The following is a 10,778-nucleotide window of genomic DNA, read 5'->3' as shown; positions in this document are numbered from 1 at the left end:
ATCACAAAGAAGGCAAAGAGATCAGGGAGAGGGAGAGCAGAGACTCCTGGGTTTAACAAGAGAGGAAGGATCCTCTCTGAGAGGGACAACCTGAGCCTGTCAGGGACCAGAACCAGACCTGTTAGTGGACTCACTATGATCCATCAGGAACCAGAACCAGACCTGTTAGTGGACTCACTGTGATCCATCAGGGACCAGAACAAGACCTGTTAGTGGACTCACTATGATCCATTAGGGACCAGAACCAGACCTGTTAGTGGACTCACTATGATCCATCAGGGACCAGAACCAGACCTGTTAGTGGACTCATTGTGATCCATCAGGGACCAAAACCAGACCTGTTAGTGGACTCACTTTGATCCATCAGGGACCAAAACAAGACCCATTAGTGGACTCACTTTGATCCATCAGGGGCCAAAACAAGACCCGTTAGTGGACTCACTTTGATCCATCAGGGGCCAAAACAAGACCCATTAGTGGACTCACTTTGATCCATCAGGGGCCAAAACAAGACCCATTAGTGGACTCACTTTGATCCATCAGGGGCCAAAACAAGACCCGTTAGTGGACTCACTTTGATCCATCAGGGGCCAAAACAAGACCCATTAGTGGACTCACTTTGATCCATCAGGAACCAGAACCAGACCTGTTAGTGGACTCACTTTGATCCATCAGGGACCAGAACCAGACCTGTTAGTGGACTCACTTTGATCCATTAAGGGTTACGTTACAGCCTGTGGACCTGCTGCAGGAGGGGGAAACTTGAGTTCCTTTGAGTCGTAGAATAAGACCCGGGTTTAAAGATGAAGGAAGTCTTCTTGGCGCTCCAACGGGACGCGTTGGTCTCTGATCTCCTCTGACGATCTTTAGTCCTGAGTCTTGTTTTTAAAGTCCTTCCTCCAGACCGGTCGAGCCGAGACCTGGAGGGGTTTGATTCCATTATTTACCTCCAGTATCATTCCTCCTCCTCTTTCTCCTCCTCCTCCTCCTCTTCCTCCTCCTCCTCCTCCTCTTCCTCCTCCTCCTCCTCTTCCTCTTCCTCCTCCTCCTCTTCCTCCTCTTCTTCCTCCTCTTCCTCTTCCTCTCTCCTCTTCCTCCTCCTCTTCCTCCTCCTCTTCCTCCTCCTCTTCCTCCTCTTCCTCCTCCTTCATCACTTTGTTTATATCTAATCATCATTCCATCCACGTCACCATCACCACTGTGTGCTTTTTGTTTTTGTACAGTTTAGTTTTGTACAGCCTCACACACACACACACACACACACACACACACACACACACACACACACACAGGGCATGTGTATGAATATATATATACATATATAAATATAAATTTTCTAGGACCTTTTTGTAGCTGGAGGGCGGACGGCTGGGTGTGCTGGGGGGGACGGGGGGGCAGACCGGGCTCTGGGGGGCAGACCGGGCTCTGGGGGGCAGACCGGGCTCTGGGGGGCAGACCGGGCTCTGGGGGGCAGACCGGGCTCTAGGGGGCAGACCGGGCTCTAGGGGGCAGACCGGGCTCTGGGGTGTAAAGGAGTGATTTGGTGGTGTGAGGATCCGTCTGACGATGGATTCCTTTTTTATATATAAATATTTGTAAATTGATCGGACTCTGAGACTCCGCCCCCTGCTGGCAAAGATTGTTTATAATCTGATCTTTTCTTTTCTTTGTCTTTGTTGCATTTTAAAGTTATTTTCGTTAATTTATTTTTCAGTACGATATTAAACCAAACTCCCACAACACTCCTCGCTCTCTGCTCCTTTCTGTCTGTGTCTCACCAGCAGGGGGCGCCGGTCTCTGGCTTACACCGTACATGAAGAGGTTTAACATTTAGAGTCATTAAATAAAGATGAGTCGTATTTAATCTCAGTGTGACGTTCAGTTATTGATCAGGTGAGTTTGAACCTGTGACTCAGCTGCAGGTGAGCAGAGGAACCAGCAGGGGGCAGCAGAGGAACCAGCAGGGGGCAGCAGAGGAACCAGCAGGGGGCAGGAGAGGTACCAGCAGGGGGCAGCAGAGGAACCAGCAGGGGGCAGCAGAGGTACCAGCAGGGGGCAGCAGAGGAACCAGCAGGGGGCAGCAGAGGTATCAGCAGGGGGCAGCAGAGGTACCAGCAGGGGGCAGCAGAGGTACAAGCAGGGGGCAGGAGAGGTACCAGCAGGGGGCAGCAGAGGAACCAGCAGGGGGCAGCAGAGGTACCAGCAGGGGGCAGCAGAGCGTCAGGACGTCTCTGAGTCCTGAGTTTTAAAACCTTTAAAAACAAATGTCCTCAAAGTGATTTGATAATCAAAGAATGGCAGAATAGAACTTGAACAAATATTAAAAAAATAAAAATAATGTAAAAGAGTAAAAATAATACAAAGAATAAAGTGATCAGACAGTAGAGCATTAAATCATTGTTATTAAACAAATATTAAATAAATATATATATTAATAAAAAACTAAAATAAAAAGAAAGAAATAATAACCAAGAATAATTAAATAACCAAAAAGGAATAATAATGTAGTAACTAAGACTAAATAAATAAATAACCATAAATAAATATAATTTAATAATTAAGATTAATTAAATAAAGAAAAATAAAAAGGTAAAATTGATTATAAAACAAGAAAAATACAATTCAAAACAATTTTTTAGATAAAATATAAATAAGGATAAAATATAAATAAGGATAAAATATAAAAGCAATAAAGGACAAAAAAATGTTTTAAGAAGAAGATGACATCAGATCAGAGAAAATAGAAAATTAAAATAATGAAAAAATAAAATGATAAGAAAATAAAATAATTAAAAATGAAAGATTGAGCCTCTGATGAGATTATTAGAGTTAACCCTTTCATGGGAGGACTAAGACTTCAGACTTCTCTTTAATTTAATTAATTTAAACATTAATGAACAGAAGAACAACCAGGAGGAGTGTGAAGTGTGTGAAGTGTGTGAAGTGTGTAAAGTGTGTAACATCATGACGAGTGCACTAACACAACGACACAGCACGCGAACTGAAGCGACGGCGATGCAGACGATGGTCCGGTGTCTGAGAGAGGAAACAGGAAGTCAGCTTTAAACCAGGTGAGGAGCCCTGGGGTCCAGGGGGCGTGGCCTATCAGCTCTCCTGGCACCTTAAGGAAACATATAAATGTGTGAAATGATCACCTGAATATAAACACACACACACACACACACACACACACACAGGAGAAACACAGAGAATAGAAGAGCCTTTATTTAGCTGCTCCTGAAGGTGCCTGTTATAAATAGTTTAAAAGACAATATAAATATAGTAATAATATAAAACAGGTGTTGAATATATACAGTTATAATAATTTAATATTGCACATGAGAGGAATCTTTATGTCTGTGTGTGTTTAGTGTTTAATACGTCATGTCACTGGAATAAATACAATAAAATAATAAAATGAATTAAATATATAAAATGTGTCAGACATCAAACAGAAGAGTTAACTAGAGTGAGTTAACAATAAAAATAATAAAAATATTTTGTGTAAAAATCAGAGTGATGACGGACTGTTTTAACGCTTACCGGAAGTGACTCTACAAAATAAAAGTGCAGTTTTTCATGAGCTGTGAGTGTAAATGTGTTGATCTTAATCTGTTTAACTTTCTTTGAAATGTTTCAAACACATAAAGAGATTAAATATATTTAAATACAAACTGAACAAATGTGTTTTTGTGTCTTTAATGTGTGACCCCTCCAAAATAAAAGACTCCCCACAGCTGAGGAAGAGGAGGAGGGGGAGGGGGAGGGGGAGGGGGGGGAGAAGGAGAGAAGGAGAGAAGGAGGAGGATGATGTGCTCCAGAGGAAGCAGCTGAGGATGCTGGGATATTTTTAGGATGACGATGATGAAGATGAGGATGACGGGGAGGAGGAGCTCTGACGTCATAGTTTTGCTTCCTGCAGAGAGCTGCTGAGGGATCTGACTAACTCCCGGATCACACTTTCTTCACTCTTTCTTCCTCTTCTTCTTCTTCCTCCTCCTCCTCGTCCTCCCTCGCTCGGTCGGTCCCCCTCCTTCGTTCTTGGTTCGGGTCCATGCGGGTCCTGGTCCTGGTCTGGGTCCGCCTCGCACACCGGGCCTTCCTGTAGCCGCCGCCCCGGCCTGCCTGCCCCTCTGCCGGCGGAGCCTCCAGCTGAGCCCCGCTGAGGTGTCCTGGTCCCGGGGAGAGATGCTGTGAGTCTCCGGGAGGACCTGGACCTGCTGCCGGACTGAAGCGGATCTGAAGAGGTCCGGCAGGATGCCCCTGACCCCGGTCAGCGAACGGGAGTCCGAGCAGGTCGGTCCGGTTCGATCCATTATTGAGTGTTTTATTAAAACTGATCCAGATCTACACTTTAACGAGTCCACAGAAGAAGAAGTCAGGGACTGAAACCGGAAGTGAATCTGTTTCAGTCACTCTGTTATTGATTGATTTAGTGTCCTGATTATTGACTCCGGGCTTTTATTTTGAAGGGTTTGTGAGTCAGACAGAGCAGAGGTTGTTGGTTTGAAACCAGCAGCTAGGTCTGATCCAGGTCTGATCCAGGTCTGATCCAGGTCTGATCCAGGTCTGATCCAGGTCTGATCTCATTGGTCGACCTGCAGCAGCTGTGGTGCGTTCAGGGACCAGTGTCCTAAAGTTCAGATACCTTCAGGTGACTTAGAGGTGACCGGATGTTAAAGGGTCAGTTCACACAAACTGAGTCCGCCTGAGTCCGCTAACATTCAGACATCTGTCCTCCTTCAACCAGCGGACTACATTACCCATAATGCTCTCCTCCCTGTCTGCTCAGTGTTAGCTTGTTTTGTTGTTCATGATGTAGCGACCTGTACGCTCAGTGACGTCACGCATCGGTCTCTGAAGAGGCGTTATAGAGCGTGAAGACGGCGGTCGCCATGTTGGAAATGCTGACTCAAAGTAACTTCCTGAAAGAGGCGGAGCTAAGGCGAGCTGTTAGCTTCCTGAACTCACAGAAACTCTCAGACTAGCATACTAGCCCCAAACTGGACGAGGTGTTCTGAGCGTGCTCCCCAGCTAGCACGCCGAATTTTGACACGGAAGTTAAACAGCATCAATGCGTAGAAGGAAGCTAGCTAGTTAGCTAGCTAGACTGAGAACCTTCACAGACACTAGCTAGTTAGCTTCAACAGAATCTCAAACGGTAGAGTTCGTACGAAAGGTGCAGAACTGTCGGTGTTTCCGCCGTCCGACATCCGACCAGTTAGCCTCTTGCTAACTTGTTTGTCGATTGTTTTAGGTCAACAGGAAGTAGGTCCAACAGTAGCTAGCTTAAAGCGGACACACTGGCGCCAACTTTAGCGTTAGCGGGGAGGACATACCTTTTGTCAGTGTAGAGATTCTCACCTTGTTCTCGTACACGAAATAAAGTTACCTAATGAAGCTTTAACCGTAGCTCAACTAAGCCCCGCCCCTAATCTAGCTAACTTATACCTAGCTAACCGAACAGAGACCCAAACTGTTTCTGTACCAGGATGTAAACATGCTACTCCCTGCAGGAGACACACTCTAGTGGACTCTGGAGGAACTGCAGGAGACACACTCTAGTGGACTCTGGAGGAACTGCAGGAGACACACTCTAGTGGACTCTGGAGGAACTGCAGGAGACACACTCTAGTGGACTCTGGAGGAACTGCAGGTTTGGGGACTTCAGTAACGAGTGATATCACTTACAGCAGAGAGTAGTCCCGGCTAGTGACCGGTCTCCCGTTGACTCAGGTGACGTCCCTCCAGGTTTTGTTGTGCAGCGTTGGACCAAACATGCTAACATTAGCGGCCTGATGTGATGAGCTCTGGTCTGTGAGGTCCTGTTGTCCCCTCCTGGCTCTCAGCACAGTTTCATGGTCCCCCCCCTCAGCTCCGTCCGGCTCCTTCTGTCTGTGTGATAGTGATTGATTTTACCCAGAATGCACTGCAGGACGTGTCTCACAGAAGTTTGTCTCCTTCAGTCGGAGACGCTCGGACAAAGAACACCAGCGTCACATGATCTGTGAGAACACTCCTCTCTCCCTTCTCCTGTGTGTGGCATGCTGTGACCTTTGACCCCGGTCACTGTGTCATGTGCGGTCCATCACTGTGAGGGTGTGAACTATGAGACCCCCCCCCCCGACCCCCCTTGGGTGGGAGTGGACCCCAACCTGAACTAAGGGACTGAGGCCACCTCACACCACTATGAACCCTGACCTCTGACCCCTCAGTGTGTGTGTGTGTTTGTGTGTGTGTTGGGGGGGGGGGGTGGTGGTTTATGTGCCGGGGTAACAATCCTCCTGACACATCCTGGTTAGCGTCTCTCTTGTTTTCATGGTTACTTCGAGGCTCCATGTTTGACGTGTATTTAGTTTCAGAGTCCGGACTGCAGGCGGCCCACTTCAGCACCTGGACTCTTCCACTACAGAGTCATGTCTGTTTATAATGCAGTGACTTCCACTACAGAGTCATGTCTGTGTTTAATGCAGTGACTTCCACTACAGAGTCATGTCTGTTTATAATGCAGTGACTTCCACTACAGAGTCATGTCTGTGTTTAATGCAGTGACTTCCACTACAGAGTCATGTCTGTGTTTAATGCAGTGACTTCCACTACAGAGTCATGTCTGTGTTTAATGCAGTGACTTCCACTACAGAGTCATGTCTGTTTATAATGCAGTGACTTCCACTACAGAGTCATGTCTGTGTTTAATGCAGTGACTTCCACTACAGAGTCATGTCTGTGTTTAATGCAGTGACTTCCACTACAGAGTCATGTCTGTGTTTAATGCAGTGACTTCCACTACAGAGTCATCTGTGTTTAATGCAGTGACTTTCACTACAGAGTCATGTCTGTTTATAATGCAGTGACTTCCACTACAGAGTCATGTCTGTGTTTAATGTAGTGACTTCCACTACAGAGTCATGTCTGTGTTTAATGCAGTGACTTCCACTACAGAGACATGTCTGTGTTTTAATGCAGTGACTTCCACTACAGAGTCATGTCTGTGTTTAATGCAGTGACTTCCACTACAGAGTCATGTCTGTGTTTAATGCAGTGACTTCCACTACAGAGTCATGTCTGTTTATAATGCAGTGACTTCCACTACAGAGTCATGTCTGTTTATAATGCAGTGACTTCCACTACAGAGTCATGTCTGTTTTTAATGCAGTGACTTCCACTACAGAGTCATGTCTGTGTTTAATGCAGTGACTTCCACTACAGAGTCATGTCTGTGTTTAATGCAGTGACTTCCACTACAGAGTCATGTCTGTGTTTAATGCAGTGACTTCCACTACAGAGTCATGTCTGTGTTTAATGCAGTGACTTCCACTACAGAGTCATGTCTGTTTATAATGCAGTGACTTCCACTACAGAGTCATGTCTGTGTTTAATGCAGTGACTTCCACTACAGAGTCATGTCTGTGTTTAATGCAGTGACTTCCACTACAGAGTCATGTCTGTGTTTAATGCAGTGACTTCCACTACAGAGTCATCTGTGTTTAATGCAGTGACTTTCACTACAGAGTCATGTCTGTTTATAATGCAGTGACTTCCACTACAGAGTCATGTCTGTGTTTAATGTAGTGACTTCCACTACAGAGTCATGTCTGTGTTTAATGCAGTGACTTCCACTACAGAGACATGTCTGTGTTTAATGCAGTGACTTCCACTACAGAGTCATGTCTGTGTTTAATGCAGTGACTTCCACTACAGAGTCATGTCTGTGTTTAATGCAGTGACTTCCACTACAGAGTCATGTCTGTTTATAATGCAGTGACTTCCACTACAGAGTCATGTCTGTTTATAATGCAGTGACTTCCACTACAGAGTCATGTCTGTGTTTAATGCAGTGACTTCCACTACAGAGTCATGTCTGTGTTTAATGCAGTGACTTCCACTACAGAGTCATGTCTGTGTTTAATGCAGTGACTTCCACTACAGAGTCATGTCTGTGTTTAATGCAGTGACTTCCAATACAGAGTCACGTCTGTGTTTAATGCAGTGACTTCCACTACAGAGTCATGTCTGTGTTTAATGCAGTGACTTCCACTACAGAGTCATGTCTGTGTTTAATGCAGTGACTTCCACTACAGAGTCATGTCTGTTTATAATGCAGTGACTTCCACTACAGAGTCATGTCTGTGTTTAATGCAGTGACTTCCACTACAGAGTCATGTCTGTGTTTAATGCAGTGACTTCCACTACAGAGTCATGTCTGTGTTTAATGCAGTGACTTCCACTACAGAGTCATGTCTGTGTTTAATGCAGTGACTTCCACTACAGAGTCATGTCTGTGTTTAATGCAGTGACTTCCAATACAGAGTCACGTCTGTGTTTAATGCAGTGACTTCCAATACAGAGTCATGTCTGTTTATAATGCAGTGACTTCCAATACAGAGTCATGTCTGTGTTTAATGCAGTGACTTCCAATACAGAGTCATGTCTGTGTTTAATGCAGTGACTTCTACTACAGAGTCATGTCTGTGTTTAATGCAGTGACTTCCAATACAGAGTCATGTCTGTGTTTAATGCAGTGACTTCTACTACAGAGTCATGTCTGTGTTTAATGCAGTGACTTCCAATACAGAGTCATGTCTGTGTTTAATGCAGTGACTTCCACTACAGAGTCATGTCTGTGTTTAATGCAGTGACTTCCAATACAGAGTCACGTCTGTGTTTAATGCAGTGACTTCCACTACAGAGTCATGTCTGTGTTTAATGCAGTGACTTCCAATACAGAGTCACGTCTGTGTTTAATGCAGTGACTTCCACTACAGAGTCACGTCTGTGTTTAATGCAGTGACTTCCACTACAGAGTCATGTCTGTGTTTAATGCAGTGACTTCCAATACAGAGTCACGTCTGTGTTTAATGCAGTGACTTCCAATACAGAGTCACGTCTGTGTTTAATGCAGTGACTTCCAATACAGAGTCACGTCTGTGTTTAATGCAGTGACTTCCACTACAGAGTCATGTCTGTGTTTAATGCAGTGACTTCCACTACAGAGCCATGTCTGTTCTTAATGCAGTGACTTCCACTACAGAGTCATGTCTGTTTTGTAGGTTTAATGTTTTCCTGAAGGGAGTAATTCGATCACTCAGTAATGTGAGAGCAGAGTAAAATGTTAAATGGAGTAAATGTTAAATGGAGTAAAATGTTAAATGGAGTAAATGTTAAATGGAGTAAATGTTAAATGGAGTAAAATGTTAAATGGAGTAAATGTTAAATGGAGTAAAATGTTAAATGGAGTAAATGTTAAATGCAGTGAATATTAAAGGTGTAGAACATGTTCAGTCTGTTCTTCAGTTTCTTTGAGTTTCCTCTTTTATTTGAATCATCCAGTGAAATGTGCTCCAGAGGAGGGGACGTTGGTTCAGAGTGTGTCCCAGCAGCAGGGTGTGATGTCAGGGTGTAACTGTAGAGGTGTGGGCCTCCTCAGTGTCGTCTCCTCCGGCTGACTCAGACTCAGTCAGACTGGTTTCTGTCGGCTCCTGTTCCTCTGACGGACTCGGGCCTGCAGGACGTTACACACATGATCTATTAAACATGTTTTCATTTTGGAATAAATGTGATATTTAATAACAAACTCCCAGACGGGTCAACGGTCCCTGATGGCCTCAGAGGTGGTTTTAGAGGATCCACATCATCATCAGACTCTGGACTTTCTTCTTAATTATTCTCTTCTTTTGTCGTTTTCAGCCCAAAACCTCCGACGGCCTCCCCGACCCGCCGGCCCCGCCCACTAAATCATCGAGCCGTCACAGTCTGCCGCCATGCCGCAGCTCGGCGACGACCGCGTCGGACGACCAGCCTCACGTCGGGAACTACCGACTGATGAAAACCATCGGAAAGGGAAACTTCGCCAAAGTCAAACTGGCCCGACACACTCTGACCGGCCGAGAGGTGAGAACACACACCTCAGGGGGGACTGGGGTCCTGCTGGGGGGTCAGGACTCACATGGTTCATCCCTCAGACTCTTTCCATACAGAGCCGGTCTAGACCGGACTCTAGAACCAACATCAACACCAAATCCACCATGAGCAGAGCACTCTGCAGCATTTAGCAAGTTACAGTGGCAAGGACAAAGTTCCTTTAACAGGCAGAAACCTCCAGCAGGACCAGACTCATGTTAGACACACATCTGCTGAGACCGTGTTGGAGAGAGGGATAGAGGGAGATGAAGAGAGAGAGAGATGATAGTGGGGAGACGGATAGTAGTAGTTGTAGCAGCTGGAGTCTGGACCACGTCCACAGCAGCAGAGATCCAGAGGAACCTACGAGACAAGGGAGCTCAGGGACTCCAGAAAGGTCTAAGAAAAGAGAGAAGAGAGGGAGACCAGAAGAGAGAAAAAGAGGAGAAGAAATGGGGAAGGAAAGGACAGAAGGAAAGGACGGGGGTGAGGAAAGGAGGGAGGAAGAAAAGGAGACATAAAGGAGGAAGGAACATGGAAAGAACAAAGAGAGAAAGAAAGAAAGAAGAAAGGAAGGAAGGAAGAAAGAAGGAAGGCAGAAAGGAAGGCAGAAAGGAAGGCAGAAAGGAAGGAAGCAAGGAAGGAAGGAAAGGATGAATAACAGACCCAAAAAAGGAATCTACGTCAGAGATCCAGAGGAACCTACGGGACAAGGGAGCTCAGCTATCAAGACATTTTTAAAAATCTTTATTTCTTGTCTTTTTTTGCAGATTTTTGCCTCTTCTTAAAATAAACTTTTGTTTTTAAATTAAAATTATAATTTTTATTATTTTAAAATAATTCTGTGTGCTTGTTATAATCAGACAGTTATTTAGTAC

At 45.2% G+C, this 10,778-nt stretch overlaps 1 protein-coding gene across 1 annotated transcript; it reads left to right on the top strand.

The window, feature by feature from the left end:
- The first annotated feature begins 3,792 nt into the window (after positions 1–3,792).
- Positions 3,793–10,029, top strand: LOC117809957 (serine/threonine-protein kinase MARK1-like). The gene is made up of 2 exons (XM_034679464.1): positions 3,793–4,296; positions 9,688–10,029. Exons 1-2 carry the CDS (start codon positions 4,258–4,260, stop codon positions 10,027–10,029), a joined length of 381 nt encoding a protein of 126 aa, XP_034535355.1. The 5' UTR covers positions 3,793–4,257.
- The last annotated feature ends 749 nt before the right edge of the window (positions 10,030–10,778 follow it).

Source organism: Notolabrus celidotus, unplaced genomic scaffold (assembly GCF_009762535.1).
Source record: "Notolabrus celidotus isolate fNotCel1 unplaced genomic scaffold, fNotCel1.pri scaffold_89B_arrow_ctg1, whole genome shotgun sequence".
NCBI lineage: Eukaryota > Metazoa > Chordata > Actinopteri > Labriformes > Labridae > Notolabrus > Notolabrus celidotus.
The sequence above is the reverse complement of the archived record's forward strand: the minus strand, read 5'-3'. Positions and strand labels throughout refer to the sequence as shown.